Raw genomic sequence first — 19,740 nt, 5'->3', positions numbered from 1 at the left:
ACAGATTCTGATCTGCTTATAAAGACTCATTTTTTGAGGTGTTTTCTCTGCTAACCTTTGAGAATTTATTGGTGCTTTTCAACATGGTTTTTGTGAAACATTATGATCTGCTGTTATATATCTTTTTTCTGTATTCACAGATCTACATTTATTATCAGTCATACTTTATACTACCTTTTGATGACATTAATTTTCATTTTTGAAGAAATTAAGAACAAAGTTTCAAAATAAAATTTTTAGTCTAGAATCCTTATAATAAAACCGAAAATGAAAATGTTTGCCATGTAATATATGCAGTGTTAAAATGTGGTGATTAAGTATTTTGCTTTTATCCCTTAGGGTACTAGTGTCTTGTCACCTGGACTCCACATAGGATTAATCATCATATTGGCAATAATGATCTATAAAAAGTCTGCAACAAATGTGTTTGAAAAACACCCTTGCCTTTATACCTTAATGTTCGGGTGTGTCTTTGCTAAAGTTGCACAAAAATTGGTGGTAAGAAATTTTTTTATGATTCATGATATATAAATATTATAGCCTTCCACAAAGCTGGAAACAGTTTCTTACAAAATGTTGGTTTTCCTTTACAACAAATAGCTGTTTGTGTTCCAGGTAAAACTATGAGTTAATAGTATAGTCAATTCCTTTGTTCCTCAATAATAGTCAATTATAACTTTCTGATATCAAGGAACTTAAATATTAGGACTTTTAATAAGCTATCTGCTCATGAACTTGAGATGTACATTCAATATTCCTTTATCAAATATGAGATGAAATAGACTTGTCTTAATAGTGAATTAATGTCGTAAATGTGTGCTGAAAATTAAAGCAAAAACATTTAAAACTTAATAGTGAAATTATTTTATTTGCTTTTTTATAGATAGCTCACATGACGAAAAGTGAACTCTATCTTCAAGATACTGTCTTTGTTGGTCCGGGTCTTTTGTTTTTAGACCAATACTTTAATAATTTTGTAGATGAATATGTTGTTCTATGGATAGCAATGGTAAGTACATTTGAGCTTTTTTTTCTTAAGATTTATTTATTATGTGTACAGCATGTATGACTGCAGGCCAGAAGAGGGCACTAGATCTCATTACAGATGGTTGTGAGCCACCATGTGGTTGCTGGGAATTGAACTCAGGACCTCTGGAAGAGCAGTCAGTGCTCTTAACCTCTGAGCCATCTCTCCAGCCCACATTTGAGCTTTTAATATGCCGGCTCAAAGTTTAAGAACCATTTCAGTGAGACTATATATTTATGTATGATATATAGTCAATATCTCTGTATGTTTAAATTTAATTTACTTTTAATCCATGAATCATTTTATAGTATGTATATAAGTAGAAGTGATTGGCGTATCTGAGAGGTCAGGCTTCCAACAACCTAGATCATGGAAATACAGCTGTGTACCTAAAGATAACTCTTTTCTGTCCCCCAAATCAGAACAGACATTTAAAAAAAAATTCCACTTTGCCCACGACTTTCCAACTTTACTTAGGCTTATTAAAGTTATCCCCAGCTTCTATCAGGTAACAAGCCAGTTGGATGGGGTTGGTGTTAGCACTTAGTGTTGGAGAAACAGAAAGATAGTACCATGTGTCTCAGGATAAGATTTGAAGACTAGCTTATGTTTGAGATAAGCAACCTTGAATATGGCCAGAACCTCCCCCAAAAATGGGGGGCGGGAAATCAAACACCTATTTTTTGTTGTTTTGTTTTTTTGAGACGGTGTAGTCCAGGCTGTTCTAGAAATTGCTCTGTAGATGAGGCTGGCCTCAAACTCAAGAGATCCACATGCTCCTGCCTCCCAAGTGCTAGGATCAAAAGTGTGCACCACCACCATCTAGCTAAAGCACCTGTTTGTAATAGTAATTGGCCTGATTTATACCAACGAGAGAGCAGTCTGATGAACTAAAAATGTTAATTTTTTTCTTTAAAAACACTATGTGAAAGACAATTCAGATACACAAAACATGGGTCAAACAGAACATCTATGGTCCATGGTATCTTTAGGGGAAAGCTTTCAGAGATATAAAGAGCATGATAGAATTTTCCAAGTAAATAAAAAGGAGCTTTTCCTGTGGGTGAGAATTCCATTCCTAAAAGCTTTTTCTAGGTTTTATTTTCTGAAGGATAATATTTGACTCTTTTTTTTTTTTTTTGGTTTTTCGAGACAGGGTTTCTCTGTGTAGCTTTGCGCCTTTCCTGGAACTCGCTTATGGAGACCAGGCTGGCCTCGAACTCACAGAGATCCGCCTGGCTCTGCCTCCCGAGTGCTGGGATTAAAGGCGTGCGCCACCACCGCCCGGCTGACCTTTTCATTTTTTAATACAGCGGAACTTGATGTATGCTTCCCTTGACTAGTCTCCTTTCTATGCCTTTTAGGTTCTTAAATATTAAAGGAATAAAAGTATGTGAACAGCCCATTCTAATAGGAAATCTGTGGCTTCATTGAATGGCATAAAGTTGGGAGAGTGTAGAGTCAGAAGATAGTGTGGTGGAATATTAATTTAGGATGTGTTACATTTGTTTATACTGTGGAATATTTGCCTAATGATGCAAAGATGTGTCACATTTGTTTAAGTAAAATTAACCTGCGGTCAGGAGGCTGAGTCAGCAATTAGCTGATAGGAAATGGTAGGGAGGAACCACGTGTAGCTAGGGTTCTTAAGTGGGGGCGGAGCAGAAGAATGCTGGTTTTTGGGGAGACACAAGCAAGGAGAGAAGGTTAGCTAGCAGAATTTCACTCAGCCTTTAAATCCCGAGTCCTTTAAAGGGGTAGGGGTTTAGATAGTTTCCTTTAGTGGCCTTGAGAGGGCAGTACCTGAGGGAACAGAATTCCTGTAGTAGCTGCTGCCCTTTCCGTCTAACCACTGCTGGTAGCTGCAGATTAGGACAGCGGTTACTTAAAGGGCAGCCACTGAAATTCTATGAAAAACAACTTATGTTCTTCTACTTTTGAGCATTTGTACTTTAGTCTTTTTACCTGTTTCAATTTCTATAATACCCACAATATATAGACATTGTGGCACATGCTTGTAATCCCAGCACTTGGGAAACTGAGGCAAGAGAGGTGACATGAGTTAAAGGCTAGCCTGGGCTAATGACTAAAAGGCCAACCAGGACTATATAGCGAGACTCTGTTTAAAAAAAAAAAAAAAGCAACCCACTAAGGATGTAAGAGTTAAGTATGAGAGGCATAAAGAGTACTTTAAAATACAGTATTTTCAGTTAGCAATTTTAAGGACATTTGAGATGGGAGTTGGGGCTGATAGAAAAATTGTATTTTTAGAAAAGATGAACCATAACCCATTTTATATTTTCTTGTTTTCTTCCAAAGGTCATTTCTTCATTTGATATGATGATATACTTTAGTTCTTTGTGCCTGCAAATTTCAAGACACCTTCATCTAAAAATCTTCAAGACTTCATATCAACAAGCACCTGAACAGGTTCACAAGCATATTGACTGACTAGTAGCCCAAGGAAAAGAGGAGGAGCAGTTAGTGTGAAGGAAATCCCCCTATGCAGGAGGCTAGTATATTATCTATAAGGTTATGTTTAAATGTAAAACATAAATCTAGTAGTTTCCATTATGTCTGTCAGTAATGAATCCCTCTTGTCATTAACATATTTTATCACCGACATCAGTATAATATGTCTGTATTAGAAACAAGAAAAAAAAATAAATTTGAATACTAAGGACAATAAGAAATTGAACCCCAATAATTTAAATAAGCATTGTGTCTACAAAATACCTATCAGACTTGGGGTTTTGACTGCCAAAGGATTATACAAATATTCAGAACTTAAAAATAGTTCTAGCTTTCTTGGCAGTGACATTTGATTGATGAAAGTTGAAAAGTGAGCTAAATGCTAAGTATATAACAATAATACTATAATTGAGTCAAGTGATACACTGGGAAATATTTTTACATAACAGCCATTGTTTAAAAGAGGTACGCTAATTATAGAAAGATATACTTGAGTCTACTATCTAGAATTTAAAACAGTGGTTATGGGAATTTTGTTGTAATTTGTACTTAGTAAAAGGAATCTGTTGTATCAGTTTGGCATAATGTGAACCTTTGAGGGTAACCTTGTGCCTTAATAGTCCAAGTAAAAAAATTCACTTCCATGAAAAAAATGAACCTTAAGTCCCCAAAGGAAGACAAAAAGTAGCTAAAATAATTGACATGAAATTAGTAAATTAGAAAAAAACAAGTGTCAGTTATTCAACACTAAACACATTAGGTACTGATTGTTTTTTCTATTCTAGTTGAAAAATGCTTAAGATTTTCTTTATAAATACTAGAATTATCTTAACACTCTTCAGACCTTATGACTCATATGACCTTATTTCTAATTTTATACAAAAGTTCCATAGGCTATATGCCATATGGTGAAATAATCAAATACACATGTACTTTAAGTATATATTTCTCAAAAGGTAAAAATATGTGAATACAGAGAAAACACTCTGAAGTACTTACTTTGCCTCTCTAACGCCTGGTAAACTTCTGAAAGATCTTAAAAGTTTGAATGATACTTAAGGTTTATATTCCATGTTGCAGACATAGCTAAGTGGAAGAATGAATGCTTAGCAAGGGTGAGGCCCTGGCTTGATGCACTAACAACACTGTGTGCCTACCCCCCAAAAAAGTATTTGTAAAGAATTGAACTGTCCTTTTAATGTCAAAGCTAATGGTAGAAGGGTAATTGCTTCCTAGAAGATAAAAAGATAGTGTTATATACACTGTTTAAAAGGGTGGGTTATGAACAAAAATAGATTGTTGCTTTCCTTCAAATGGGATGTTTTATTGTTCTGAATGATTCATTGAAGGCAGTTTCAGCAAAACTAGTAAGTTTAACTGACTTCAAAGAAATGTTGAAGCAATTCAACATGTATGAAATTGAGTTTAAGTTTCTCTGTATAAATGCCTATTTTAAAAGTTAAAAAGTTGAAGTTTGGAAATGAATGTGAAATCAAGCTTCAGTATATTTACTGAGTGTTACAATGGAAAAGGCAACTAGGTAATTCATATATGAAAACAGATATGAAGTACTTAGACCATAAATAACTTTAGCTGTGTTTGTGATAATGCTCTTAATCATTACTAAGGGCATGTGTCATTTAAGTACAGACCAGCCCAATTAAATGGTATCTTGTTGACCTTGAAATATTATGAAATATTCATAAATATATGTATTAAAAACTAATACTTATATTTTCAGGTGTATTAATGATTTTAGCATTTATAATTTATTCCAAGACACACTAAAGTTCTTTTTAATAAACTGTATAGATTTGTTTTTTAGAATTGGTGATCTGTTGTTTTAGTAAACATAAAGATGTACACATAAAACAGATTCTGTGGGTTTTTTTCCTTAAAGGAGACCATTGTAAGCCAGGAGTAGTGGCATGCACTTGTTCCTGCTACTTGAGAGGCTGAGGTATAAGGATCACTTACTCCCAAAAGTTTGAGACTAATCTGGGCAAGAGGGTTAGACCGTTTCTTAGAAACAAAACAACCATCCATTCTTGGAATTTTGTACCTTAGAACTGTTAAGAGATACACTGAAACCAACGTTAAATTTAAATCATTTTTATTGTGACAGTAGTGGACATTGAAATAACTGCTACTTACACAGCTGTTTAGGTTTATTTAGAGGTTAACAGGAACAAAAGTCTTCCACTTAAACGAGCTAATGATTACGGATGTTATAGTTTAAACTATAATTTCTAAAGGCATGTCATAGCTAATGTTTTAATTGTATCATATTACATAGGTTCAAGTTCTTTCTTCAAAGACTCATCAGAATAACATGGACTGAAGAGACTTTCGAACATTTGCCATCTCTTGCTGCTGCTGTTTCATGAAAGGAGATATGAAACGTTTAATTTTTAGTTAAATGCTATAAAAATTTCAGCAAATAAAACATTTCAGTGCCTCCATTAATCCATATTTTTACAATTTAAAATAGAACTTACAGTCTCCATCATAACTTTCTTTTGCAACATAGCCATTTCTTTTTTAAGTTCACTTTGTGTGCCAGTAAATAGATTATCATTATTTTTCTCCACATCCTCCAAACTCTAAAACACAGAAAGGCCACTTTGGTTATAAACTGTAACTTTTAATCACAGGTTCAAAATTGTAAAATTTTCAAAAGTTAAAAACCTTTTAATTATTCAAATAATGCTCATTATTTACCCCAGCAGTCTAATTAACTCCTATAGACCAAGTTTCCCACTATAAACAAGTAAAATATATCACACATAAATCAACTGCAGTTATATAAAGTACAATAGTAGCATCTTGGCCCTAAACAATAGTTTAATGAAATATTAAGGTCAAGGTGATAAAAAGAAAAATGGGGGAGGGAGCTACACAAGATGGGAAAACTGAGAATTTGAGGATAGTCTGGGCAACATAGGACCCTGTCTCAAAAGAAGAAAACAAAGTCCAGGAATAGAAACAGTAGAAACAGACCATTTTGAAATAAGACCATTTTGAAAATTTCTGTTAAGTTTCTTAAAACATCTGGGTATAATCTACTTATTGTGACTAAGACTCAATGTGACTGGAACTCACAAAAGTGAATAAAATATCTGTAGTATGAAGTCATTTCTGAAGTTATAAAAAATTATTAGATTATTTTAAGAATTGTTTATTACATTTCCATCCATTCAGTGTGTGTGTGTGTGTGTGTGTGTGTGTGTGTGTGTGTGTGTCATACATATATGAGCCACTATATGTAGAGGACAACTTGTGGGTACTGGGTTCTCTCCTTCTGCCATGTGGGTCCTGGAGATTGAACTCTGCCTTACTATTTTGTTTTTCTAGACAGGATCTCATCATATAGGCAAGCCTCACCTCAAACTCTCTAATCCTGCCTCAGGCTCTCCTCTACTGGAATTAGAGGAATGTGCAATAACACCTAGATAAAAAGTTTAAAAATTTTTAATATTCATTCAACAAATAGTTGCCTAATATGTAAAATGTACTACATTCTGTGTAGAAACTAAAAAAAAAAAAAAGCAATACATGCTAGTTTCAATCAGAAAAATTATGTAAACAAGAATAATGTAACTTTATAAGTTATAAAAACAAGAATGGAAATGCAACTCCTATAGCTTTACAGTGGAATGCACAAATATTCCTACTTAGTGACAGAAGGTACATTATTTCATTAATTAAAAGGGAACTTAAAATATTCTATAGCAATAGTATAACTGATGCATGGAAATACGTAAGTCTATGGATTCAGAGAAAGCAATTATGTAGAGAGTTTGGAGTAATAGACATGTATAATTTGTGAAGCTTGAATCATTTCAAGGGAAATCTTAAATACCTAAAAATTTAGAACAAGAGACTATAGGCACATTTTCAGGAAGGAGGTTTTAGAAAGATATATGGCAGACTCAAAGAAGGGAATAAAGGAAGGAGAAATCAGTTGAGAGTTTTAATAGACTAAGGGTTGTAAGAGTGAATAGTACCAGCAGCGAATAAACAAATGTAATAGCAGAAATTAAAGACATAATGAACCACTGCAGAGGTAAGAATTCTAGAACAATATAATAGTAACAATATAAAATTAAAAAGGACATGGAGAGCAGGGCTTCGTGGTGCACTCTTTTAATCCCAGCACTTGGGAAGAAAGGCAAGAGGACCTCTGTGAGTTAGAAGCTAGCCTAGTCTATATAGCAAGTTTCAGGCTAGCCAGGCTATAAAGTGAGCCCTGTCTCAAACAAACACAAAAAAAGACACACAACAAAAACATGTTACCATGTGTAACTCACCTTTATGAACTGCTCATGTAGCTGTTTGATTGCTTTCAGTCTCTGGCTCTGAACAATTCTAGACTGCTGAAAAAGCTTCTGTTGTTGACGAAAAAGATTCTGTAAACACATTTTTAAAAAAGCCTGTAATAATGATTTGGTAAGTGTTTTTGCTGTTGTGGGCTTCATGCATGCTAGGCAAACACTTAGCTCTGAGCTCTATCAGAGCCTTATTTTTAAATTTAGCAAAAAATACTTCCATATTAAACTTAAAGGCACAGTTTAAGGTTAATATCTTTAGTATTTTAACAACTTTTATAACTAGGTTTAAGTACTTTTTACCACTAAAATGCACTATAATAATCCTATCAGTCAATGAGGATAAATATTTCTAACTATTTTGTGTGCCTGAGTATAGTGTGGGTATTGGACCCCCTGAAACTGGAGTTACAGGCAATTATGAGCTACCATCTGATGGCAGAGAATGAAACCCTTTTAGTCTGCAAGAGCAGTAACAACTCTTTACCTCTGAGCCATTGCTTCAGCCCCTTTTTGAGACTAGGTTTCACTATGTTGCACAGCCTGACTTGGAACTTGTGACTCTCCTACCTCAGCCTCCAAAGTCGCTGGGATTACAGGCATATACCACCATGAAAGATTGAATAGGAAATCTCAGTGTTCAAGGTTTTGAGGCAGGGTTCAAGTTGGCCTCAAATTTACTATGTAGTCAAAAATGGCCTTGTACTGCTGGGTCCCTCTGCCTCACAAATGCTGGGATTATAAGCATGTTTTGTTTTATTTAGTGAGTAAGGTCATCAGAGTGCAAAGTGAAAACCACACCTGGTTTATCAAGTACTGCGGATCAAACACATGGCTCTGTGCATGCTAGAGTCTACCAACTGATACACATCCCCAGCCCCAAGACTATCTTATTTTTAGTAATTTCAATGTCTTACACAGATGATTTCTAAATGTTCTTTTAGTTCCTTAATCTATTCTCCACCAATGGCTTTGTCTTCTAGTCTCCTTAATCCATTCACTTACATTCTTATATTCTAGATTTTGCCATTATAAATGGTGTAACCTTTCTATAGTATTGTAGTGACAAAATATATTAATTGTGTACTATATTATCTATTTTGAGCCCCTTAAGTACATACCCCCCACACACACCTATATATATATGAACTCAGTGCTCTACAACTATTTGGCATAGGTATTCATCATCAGTTACATTTAAAGCTGAGGAAACTGAAACATAACAGTAAATTATTTGTTTCACAGCTATGTTCAAGCAGAATTTGGCTCCAAATAGGTTTCTATAATCCAGGCTCTAATTATACATATGGTTTCTCCAGCATATTGTATAGTCAACCACTGCCTGCCTACTACTCTGGCTTACTTTTTAGTACTATAGCTCAATCTTAGTTCAAGGACTAAAATTGCATTCTTCCTTTTACTGTATTTCCCAGATTAAGTTGTATAATACTCCTTTGCATATACACCTTGTCACCTTCTTAGTCACATTTACTTGGATAAATCCCTATCTTGTAAAATTCAACTGTAATTACTCTAACATGGTGGTATTACTTTTCACTATCTGATGACCTTACTAAATAAAACAGAATCCAAAGAGAACAGTTTTTCATCACCATTTGTATTTACCACCTATCTATCTATATCTGCTTGTACTCATATACTCTATTTCTTGTTTCTAGGGATGACTGTACTTAGTCCACCTTCATGTGTTTTCCATTCTCAAGAATTAAGCAATTTTCCCCTTTCTGTTACTATTGAATTTCTCTCTGTAGCCAGACCTGGTGGTGCAGGCCTATAACCCTAGCTTCTTTCAAGGCAGGAGGGCACAAATTGAAGTCCTACATAGGCTATAGCGTACAAAAATAGTCTGCGTATCTTGGTGAGATCTTGTCTCAAAATGAAAGGTGAAAAAGAGGACAGAACATATAGTGTAGTGGTAGGACAGTTGAGGGCCTAGGTTCAATCTGCAATACCAGAAATAAATAAATTTCTTCCTCTAGATTCCTGTCAGCACATCAACATGCTGTTTCGCTTAATCTTTAAAAAGTGAAATAGCTGGTCATGGTTGTCACACCTTTAATCCCAGTATTTGAGAAGCAGAGGCAGGTGGAGCTCTGTGAATTAAAGGCCAGCCAGGACTACACAGTGAGACCCTGTTTCAGAAAAACAAAACAAAACAAAAGAATGACTGGGATTGCCTTCCATCACCAGTGGAGATAGAGAAATAATACAACCTGGATATTCATAAACCATATTCTTGCATGGGGGTTATAGCTCAGTGATAGCATGTTTTTGTAAGCTGCACAAAGCATCTAGATTCACTCCCCAGCACTCATGGGGCGCGGGGTGGGGGGTGGGGGGAGTGGGACAAGTAAACACTGGTTAGGGATAAACAAATGATCCAAACTAAATTAATGATGTTCCACCACATAAATTTTCTGCAAGGATATTCAGAAAGATTGTCTCAGTCTATGCAGTCACTAAATTTGTAGTAGGTCTAGGCCTGGGAGAATTAACTTACTAGATTAAAAGTTCATGGAGGCTTAGCAGCAGAGCCCAGATGACACTAAAATAAGCAACCCTTCCCCACCCCAATTCAACTGTCTAAAGCTAACTTACCCCCCAAATCCAGTAATTCTCCTTTTATCCATTGACAAGTTTCTTTTACTTAAAAATGCAAGGATATCAGCTATTAAGACCAATGCTTTTAGGAATATTGTATGCACCAGTACTTCTGTGGTTTATGATTTGGCAATATTAAAACATGTAGCCAACAATGGGTAATATAACTTGTCTTAGTTCTATGGATATAAAATATGACCAGGGTCTCATTTCTACTTGAGGTTTAATTATAATAGACTAATTATAAAGTCAGTTGTAATACTAACAGTTAGTTTTTCTCCTTGTTCCTCAAATTTCTGCATATCCAGTTCCCACTGCTGCAACACACTCAAAAATTGCTGAGAATATTCACTGTTAAGCTTCTGTCTGTAAAAAAAACAAAACAAAACAATGAATCCTGTCAAATTTCATACCAGTGTGAAAAAAACCATTCAAAACAAATTCAATTCACATATTTTATGCTAGAAAAAGGAAACAATAGTTTAAATATTTTGAAAAGAAAATTAAAAATAAAATTTAGGTTGATTTCAGTATTTTTTTTTCCCTAACAGATGTCTTCTCACATGCTTTAGCTCTTGAAAACTAAGGAAGTTTTATGTTTTCCAGAAAAATTTACTTTTAATCTCCAAGGAATTTTTCATTTTTCCCACTGAATCTAATAGTTCTGATAAAGAGATTAAATTATTTCTGCCAGGTGCAGTGGTGCACACCTTTGATCCCAGCACTTGGGAGGCAGAGGCAGAGGCAGGTGGATCTCTGTGAGTTCGAGGCCAGCCTGGGCTACAGAGTGAGTTCCAGGAAAGGCGCAAAGCTACTCAGGGAAACCTATCTCCAAATAAATAAATAAATAAATAAATAAATAATTTCACTTAGGTTGCCCCTCCCCCCATTCTGGCATGGCAAAGATTTAGTATGAAGAAACAGTCAAATTGGTTAAAATGTTTAAATTATTTACAATATAAAAACTGAATTTTTCTACATTTTCCACACAATAACAGTTTCTACAACATCTACATCTTTTATTCAAGTTATTTCCATAATGGATATAATTTAATAACCATTTAAAAAGAGAAATAATATTCACTGATTTCTAAGAAAAGTCTTAATTCTTTGAAGACATGAGGTTATAGGACTACTTGATTAGAAAAAAAAAAGCCAAGCATTTTCACTAAATAAGCAAATGATGCTATTTTCCATACATGATTTGCACCAGGACATACTAAGAATTAATAAAGATGTAGCTCTTTTAAAACCTTACATTTCCTCTTGTTGTGTTTTCCAAATTTGCTCAATTTTCTGGTTACTGGCTTTGAAAGAAGCTTTAGTATACATTTCTATTCTTTTTCTTTTGGCAAGAAGAGCTTTGTTGATGTCAGCTATATTGAAAATAAAACTGAAATTAATGTTGAAGAAAATTTTGTTTTTGTTCCATATAGTAAATTAAATGTAAGTATGGGTTAATTCAACAATATGGTGGCACATGCCTTTAATCCCAGTACTTGGAAGGCAGAGCCCTGCAGGTGGTCTCTTTGAGTTGTAGGCCAGCCTGGTCTACATAGTGAGTTCTAGACCCCTTGTCTCAAACAAAGAAAACAAAAAACAAAAACAAACACTTGCCCGACAACCTAAGTTTGATCCTGGGAATCCACAGTGGAAGGGACAAAACTGAGAGATGTCATCTCCCATAGTGGAAAAGGAGAATCAACTCCCAAGTGTCCTCTGATCTGAGCTGCACATGGGTGCCATAGAACATATATACCACACACACATCACACTCAAATACACATAATCATAAAATTTAAATTAAAACATTTTAATTTTAAAACTAGCACCAACATTTTCTTTTGAAAAACGTGCTTTAGAACACTTAGGATTTTGGATTTTCAGACTAGGGAAGCTAAGCCAGTAAAGTCTATGCAAACATTATGAGACCAAAAATGGCTGAATTCTCAAACATTTTTGGTCTTAAATGTTTTAGAATAAGAAATATATAAAACATCCAACTTTATCTCAATTCTGATTTTTATAACTGAAGGTAAATTTAAAATTTACGGATGATAAGGAATGAGTAAAAAGAAAGGTCAAGGCCAGACTTATGAATAAACACTAGTAAAGGCTAAATATTTCTAAATTTATAGTACATTCTCCATTTGATAGGCCATACTTAGAGTACAATTGTTAGGACTGTATCAGAAATAGTAAATTAAAGAATCCCAAAGGATCACATTGTAAAATAAGTCAATACCATTAAACATATTTTTAAAAAAGCAGTCTTAGTGTATTATTTAGATAAATGCATCTTGGAATACTTTTTAATACTTTAATGGACGATTTTTTTTGTGCACTGGGTTTTGTTTTGTTTTGTTTTGTTGAGATGGGGTTTCATGGCATAGCCCTGGCTGGCCTGGAACTCACCATGTAGACCATGCTGGTATTGAATTCAGAGATCCACCTGCCTCTGCTTTCCAAGAGCTGGGTGTGTGCCATCAAGCCCAGTTCACAGTAGTTTTTATAGGGCATTTTTATCACTAATAAGTATGGCAGTTCATAAAACACTTAATACCTCAAATAATGTTTACTATGTATCTACCTTTTTACCATAAAAGTTACCTTTGGTAACTATGGTGTAACTATAATATTTATTTGCATTTCCAGCATTTATAGTAAGTTTATAAAACAAGCATTTGCCAGGTGTGGTGGCACACTCCTTTAATCCCAACACTTGGGGGGCAGAGGCAGATAGATCTCTGTGAGTTCGAGGCCAGCTTGGTCTACAGAGTGAGTTCCAAGACAACCAGGGTTACACAGAGAAAGAAACCCTGTCTTGAAAAACCAGAAAATAAGCATTTTGCTACTACCAGATAGGGCAATTTATTAAAGATTAAAAAAAAAGATTTAACAATGAATAATCCTTATAGGAAACATTTTTTTAAAAGGAGTATTTTGGGGCTGGTGAGATGGCTCAACAAGTAAAGGTGCTTGCAGCCAAGTCTGACAACTTGAGTATGATTCCCAGGATCCATCCATATGGTAGGAGGTAAGAGACTCTAGCAAGATGTCATCTGCCCTCCACACATGCATCATGACATGCTGCCCACCTCTCTCCCCGAAATGTAAAAAAAAAAAAAAAAAAAAAAAAAAAAAAAGTGTATTCTCTTAAACCAGGCAAGGTGACTGATACCTGTAACCCCAGCACCCACAAGGCTAAAGCGGTGCCCAGTTTAGGGAAGCCTGGACTAACTAGCAAGTTGCAGCCAGCCTGACCCTGTCTCAAGAGAAACAAATAAGCAGAGTGCTGTCTTCTAATTAAACTCATACAAAAACATTTAAAACTTAAGGTCTTTGGCTCTGATTATAAATCTCTTAATGGCTGGAAAAGTTGTCGTTTACTTTCAGTTACATAATTTATTACTATAAAATAACAGTTCTCTTATGATGCTTTAATTTATATCCTTCCCCATAAAGGAAAGAGCACAAGAAGAGTCCTAAAAAGTAAGTGAATGAAAAACTGACATACTTTGTGAATATAACAAAGTAGAAAAAACTTTTCCTCTCTATTTTTCTAAAATTCTTAAAAGTACATTAACTTTTCATATCATGAAAAAGGATTAAGAAAAAAAATCTCCTAGCTCTTGGGAGGCAGAGGCAGGTGGATCTCTGTGAGTTTGAGGCCAGCCTGGTCTACAAAGCGAGTTCCAGGAAAGGTACAAAGCTACACAGAGAAACCCTGTCTCGAAAAACCAAAAAAAAACCCAACCAACCAACCAAACAAAACCCAAAAAAGAAAAATCTATGATGCTAAATCATGTTTATGCATAACCCTATAAATGAGAACAAGGCATTAAACAATATTCACACTATAGAGTTTTAAACAATGTTCTTTAAATTATCTCCCAAAAACATACCTCCAAATTTTTCCAGCATATTCTGCACTTCACCTCTGTGAAAAATTACATTTAAAAAATTAAGACCAGGAATGTAATTCAGTGACAGAACATTTGCCCAATGTGCATAAGGCCCTAGGTTTGATCCCTAGCACCATCAAAAATTAAAAAAAAAAACAAACCTTTTAATTAGAGATTCACAATACCACATATCAAGTATTTTATATCACTACTTGCTAGATAAACTGAAGTAAATTTTTCTAAAGTAATTTATTGAACAAAAAAAAACATCTTTGGGGCTTGAGAAATAGCCAGTTAGTTAAATGCTTTCAGCAAGCATGAATACCTGACGTATCTCAACACCCACATAAAGTGCTTAGTGTGTGTGCGCACTTGCTCACCCTCATATTTAACATCTTACCCCACATCTTCAACTATTATTCCTCCAGATCTTTTCTTTCCATGTTTTTCAATTACTGGAGTCTTTTCTGTATTAACAAAATAAAATTTGAAACTAAGTATGCTATTTTGGTAAGTTTTAATGGAGTCTATTTTCAGTTCTTTCGGGGTTTTGTAACAAATTTTAAAAGCAGATATGTAAATGTACTATTTTCTCTGAAAAATGAAATCACATCACAATTCACGACCCATTTTATAGAAGCAAATTTTCAGGTCAGACCGAGTCATGCACTATATTTATCAAGTTATTGGCACTGCAAAGATAAGGGATACAGAGATATGAAGATCTGATGAGAAAGTATGTGAAACTGCTTATTTTATTCAGTTTTAAGTGTAGCGGGTTCAAAACAAATGAACTCTAGGACACTGTTAATACCCAACATTAGAGATATTTACCATCAGCAACATCCTCCTCTGAACCAGTCAGATCTTTATCTTCTTTCTCAAAGTCAAAGGCTTTAGGCTGATCCACCAATGATGGCTTCCCAGATTTCCCAGAAAGCTTTTTTCCAGCAGGCACCATCTTTAGTTTCCTTGTTTAGAAAAGAAAAAACAGCAACCCCCCCCCCCCCAATCTCTCAAACTGTCTGAATTCAAAGACATCATTTAAGTAAACTTTATTTATTTGGGGGGAGGAACATGTGGAGGGCAGAGTCAACTTTGAAGGAGTCAATTCTCTTCTACCAATTGGGTCCTCAGGATCAGACTCAAGTCAGGCCTGAAAGCAAGCACCTTTACTAACTGGGCCATCTTGCCAGCCTGATTTCCTTTTTTTATTGTACCAAAAGTTAATAGTTTATTATTTATCTATTTTAAAAGAAGAAAAACACCAGTGTTCAAGTGATAGCTTGAACATTTGACTCCAAATGTTTGTTTGCATGCAGCCACTAGATCTGAATTTTGGCCCTATCTGCCAGTTTTTGGTTAAGTTTGCATCTCAAAAATCATGGTTACCAACAGCATAAATCACAAGCAATCCAAAAAATTGGTGTGTAGCAATATAAATCTAGAATATATAGCTCTACAGGACTGGGAATGTAGCTCAGTTATATAGTGCCTATACAAGGGGCCTTGAGTTCCATCTTCGGCACTGCACAAACACAGGCATAAAATGCACTGTGGTTATATAAGGAGTTTCAGCACCGAGACTCTGTCTAAACAAAAAAAAAAAAAAGTGTCACACACCAGGCATTGCAGTACTTCAGAGCCTACTTTAGAGAAAATCTTCTAGACCTTGGGAAAGTAATACACCTATAAAACTTCCATAGTATGCATATTAAAGTAAATGAAAGGGGTCTTGCAGAGTGGGCAGAATAAGCACATTGAACACCCATAGGTCCCTGCCCCTCTTCTCATTTCCCCCTCAGTGCCTTAATTAGCTCCCAGCCCCTCCAGTCCACCAACTCCCCAATCCTTGTTCTCATGCTCTCAGTCCTATTCTTTCAGCCCCTATTCCTTTAACCATCAGTCCCCTCAGCCCATTATTACTCCCTAGTCCTCTATTCCTTCCAGGCCCTCATTCCAGAGACCTACAGTCTCACTAGCCCCTCAGTCACACCCATACAGCCCATCATTATCTATCTATTCTCAACTCCTCAAACACTCAAGCCTCAGTCTTCCATCCATTCAGCTCTCATTACCCCTGCTCCAAGTCTTTCCTTCTCTCACACTACATTCCCTTTCACTGAACTCCCCAGCCCCAATTCCTGAAGCTCTCTAGTGCCTGTAGCCCCAAGTCTCTCAATCAGAACTCATTTCCTCAAACCCAATCCCTAATCCCCCCAAAGACACATTCTCTCAGCCTCCAACTCCTAATTTCCTCAACCCACACAACACCCAACTTTCTCAGCTCCCAACTCCCTAGTTGGCCTCACCCACAAGCCCTAACTTTCTCATCCCAAACCCCAATTCTCTCATATATAACCCCTAAGTCCCTCAGTTCCCAAACACTACTTCCCTTAAACTTCCCCTTAACTACCACACCACCAATCTTTAATTTGCTCAACACCAACCAATAATTCTGTCATTCCCCAACTCAATTTTAATTCTCTCAAACCCAACAAACCTTAATCCCCTCACTCACGATTCCTAATTAATTTGGCTCCCACCCCCAATTCCCCAGGGCCAATCACTAATTCTCTAGCCCAATCACAAGTTCCCTCAGCCTCCAACAACCTAGCCCTGAACGCCTTATTCTCAAGCGCCAGCCCCTACTCCCTTACCTCACACCTACTCCTCTAAGTCCCAACCTCTCTCCAACCCTTCATTCCCTCATCCTCTCACCCAGTTTCTCTCAGCTCCTAACCCCTCTAACGAATGCTCTATTCCCTCCCTCACCCCAATGCCGAATGCCCTCAGCCCCAGCATACCTAATCCATCACCCTCTAATTCCCTCATGACCCAAACCATCACCCACAATCCTTCATTCCCTTAGCCCCAATTCCCTCACCTCAACTCAGAACTGCCTCAGCACCAACTGATGATTTTCTTAGTACCCAACAATTAATTTTCTAGGCCCTCAGCCCTGATCTCAAATTTCTTCGGTGCCCAACCCCTACCTACTCCCTACACCCTAGCTCACAATTCCATGCCCAAACTCCTCATTTTCTCAGTGCCTGGCCCCTAAATCAGATTTCTCTATCCCAATCCCAAATTCCCTACGCCCTGACCTTTAATTCCCTCAGCCTGACCCTAACTCCCTAGGTCCCACAACTACTTCCCTCCTCAGCCCTGAACCCAACACCCTTTAGCCATGACCCCTAACTCCCCAGGCCCCGCCTCCTCATCGCCTCAGCCATGACCCCTAACTCCCCAGGCCCCGCCTCCTCATCGCCTTAGCCCTGGCCTACTAATTTCCTAGGCTCTGCCGACTAACTCTCTTGACCCCACCTCCTAACTCCCTGACCCCAGGCCCAGGGTCCACAGGCCCCGACCCCCGGCCCTCAGCCCCCGGCCCCCGGGCCCTCAGCCCCCGGCCCCCGGGCCCTCAGCCCCCGGCCCCCGGGCCCTCAGCCCCCGGCCCCCGACCCCCGGCCCTCGGCCCCCGACCCCCACGGCCCTCGGCCCCCGACCCCCACGGCCCTCGGCCCCCGACCCCCAGCCCTCGGCCCCCGACCCCCACGGCCCTCGGCCCCCGACCCCCAGCCCTCGGCCCCCCGACCCCCACGGCCCTCGGCCCCCGACCCCCAGCCCTCGGCCCCCGACCCCCACGGCCCTCGGCCCCCGACCCCCACGGCCCTCGGCCCCCGGCCCCCCGGCCCTCGGCCCCCGGCCCTCGGCCCTCGGCCCCCGACCCCCGACCCCCGGCCCTCGGCCCCCGACCCCCCGGCCCTCAGCCCCCTCAGCCCCACGCCGTCCCGGAGCTGTCCAGTCTCAGGCCCGCCCCCCGGGCCACGGTTGGCGACCCGCCCTGCCCTCAGGAGGCCCGGCGTGTCCGTCTCGGCCCACGTGGCGGCGGCGTCTCCTCCCCGGGCACTGGAGGGCGGCCCGGCGCCGGGCTCCTCCCTCTCCCCCGCGGCCCTGCCCCGGGGCCGGGCTCCTCCCTCTCCCCGCGGCCCTGCCCCGGGCCGAGCCGCCGCCACAGGCTCCGCCCGCGGCCCCACGCGCCACCCCTTACTTCTCCGCAGCCTCGACGCCTCTGAGGGAGCGTCGCCTTTGCGCGGGAGAAAACCCAGCGCGGCCTCGACCGCGCTCCGCGCTGATTGGCTGGACGCTGTGGGCACGCGCGCCGCCGACACGCTAGCCCCGCCCCATGGGGGGTGTTGCTCTCCAGGCGCATGCGTGTTCCCACACGGTAGCCAACCGCAGGGACACGGTGGGCGGGGCACTCTCATGATGGACACATGGCCTCTACCCCGGGCAGCGTTCCCGCTGTTTCTGCACTGAACGGCTGGAGGAAGGTGTGTCCGAACCGTACCCCCGTCTCCATCACCCGACCCGACCCGGCCGTCTTCGCCGGCGCTTCCTCACTCAGGGGTGTACGGAAACTGTTCTGAATTTGTGTCGCTCATCCATCTCCCGTTTCCTGATGATTTTGTTTGATTCTTTGTTTTCTGGTACAGGGTCTCACTCTGACCCAGGCTGGCTTCAAAGGCATGGTAATCTTCCTGCCTTGTCTTCCTCAATGCTGGGATTATAGGAGTAAACCAAACACCGATTTACGTTTTCTGAGTTTTGATAAACACACAGACATGGTCTTTGACATGGCAATACATAATAGTTTTGTTTAGGTTTAAGCATTGCAATAACAAAAAAAGTACAACACTATAATATTCTAAAATTCACTCCTTATTTATTCATTGTTGCTATGAGAACCACTCTTACTGTAGATAGCCAGGACTATCATGCAAACCCAGGACTTAACGCAGAGCAAGCGCTAGAGCTGACTTCAGAAGCTGACTTTTATGCTAGCTTTTCATCTCTGTAACTTTCTGGGTTCGCTTTTTCTTTTTTAAAATTCATCATTGCTTTTGAATGACAAAAATCATTCCTTTACAAGTTCCATAGAATTATAAGGTTCTTTTTAAATTTTAGTTTTGCTTACCTGCAATTTTGTACCTCAAATCAAACATGCATCCTATTACTTTTTTTTTCTTACGGAAATTGATGTCTCAATAGAATATATTAAGAAGTATGTGCTCTCCCTTTACAGCTGTGTCATCTGTCATCTCCCTGTCAGCTTTATGTCAAGAAAGATCTTGCTGGAACAATCGTACACATCTGTGGGATGCCGTGTGATCATTTGACACATGTATGCAGTATGGAATGATCAAATCAAAGTAGAAGTTTCCCAAAGTTCTTGAGTTTGATCCTGCTTGTTCCACCGGCAATTTTTCCTACATTCCTGCTTCCAAACCACAATTTTCATCACCTCAGCCTTAGCAAACTTTCAGTACCTGATAGAGCAAGTCCCACACCGTGTTTTCCCTCATAGGTATGCTGTGGGTTC

At 38.7% G+C, this 19,740-nt stretch overlaps 2 protein-coding genes across 5 annotated transcripts in view; one reads left to right on the top strand and one right to left on the bottom strand.

The window, feature by feature from the left end:
- Positions 1-5,965, top strand: part of Chpt1 (choline phosphotransferase 1) — a 35,260-nt gene extending 29,295 nt beyond the window's left edge. The window contains exons 6-9 of one of the 2 annotated variants that reach the window (XR_008221594.1): positions 340-498; positions 884-1,009; positions 3,347-3,539; positions 5,796-5,965. Coding sequence is in view for 1 of the 2 variants with exons in the window: in XM_052753048.1 (XP_052609008.1) it covers positions 340-498; positions 884-1,009; positions 3,347-3,457; positions 5,796-5,840 (441 nt within the window). In the remaining variant the exon portion in view is untranslated. The remainder of the gene's footprint in view (positions 1-339; positions 499-883; positions 1,010-3,346; positions 3,540-5,795) is intronic. The other variant, XM_052753048.1, reaches the window with a different exon arrangement.
- Positions 5,596-18,536, bottom strand: Sycp3 (synaptonemal complex protein 3). Of its 3 annotated transcripts, none has more exons than XM_052753049.1 (9): positions 18,409-18,536; positions 15,189-15,325; positions 14,755-14,821; positions 14,355-14,389; positions 11,708-11,825; positions 10,716-10,815; positions 7,810-7,908; positions 5,998-6,102; positions 5,596-5,875 (listed from the first exon to the last, which is right to left on the bottom strand). In XM_052753049.1, the coding sequence occupies exons 2-9, from the start codon at positions 15,313-15,315 to the stop codon at positions 5,822-5,824; spliced, it is 705 nt and encodes a 234-aa protein (XP_052609009.1). In that variant the 5' UTR covers positions 15,316-15,325; positions 18,409-18,536; the 3' UTR covers positions 5,596-5,821. The 3 variants fall into 3 exon arrangements, with proteins under 3 accessions (XP_052609009.1, XP_052609012.1, XP_052609010.1); XM_052753052.1 differs by lacking the exon at positions 18,409-18,536 and adding an exon at positions 15,978-17,478; XM_052753050.1 differs by lacking the exon at positions 18,409-18,536 and having other exon boundaries at positions 15,189-15,960.
- Positions 18,537-19,740: the final 1,204 nt, after the last annotated feature.

The sequence above is a fragment of the Peromyscus californicus genome, unplaced genomic scaffold, assembly GCF_007827085.1.
Source record: "Peromyscus californicus insignis strain IS unplaced genomic scaffold, ASM782708v3 Scaffold_24__1_contigs__length_46423439, whole genome shotgun sequence".
In the NCBI taxonomy this organism is placed as follows: domain Eukaryota; kingdom Metazoa; phylum Chordata; class Mammalia; order Rodentia; family Cricetidae; genus Peromyscus; species Peromyscus californicus.
Note: the sequence above shows the minus strand (reverse complement) of the source record. Positions and strands in the feature narration are given on the sequence as shown.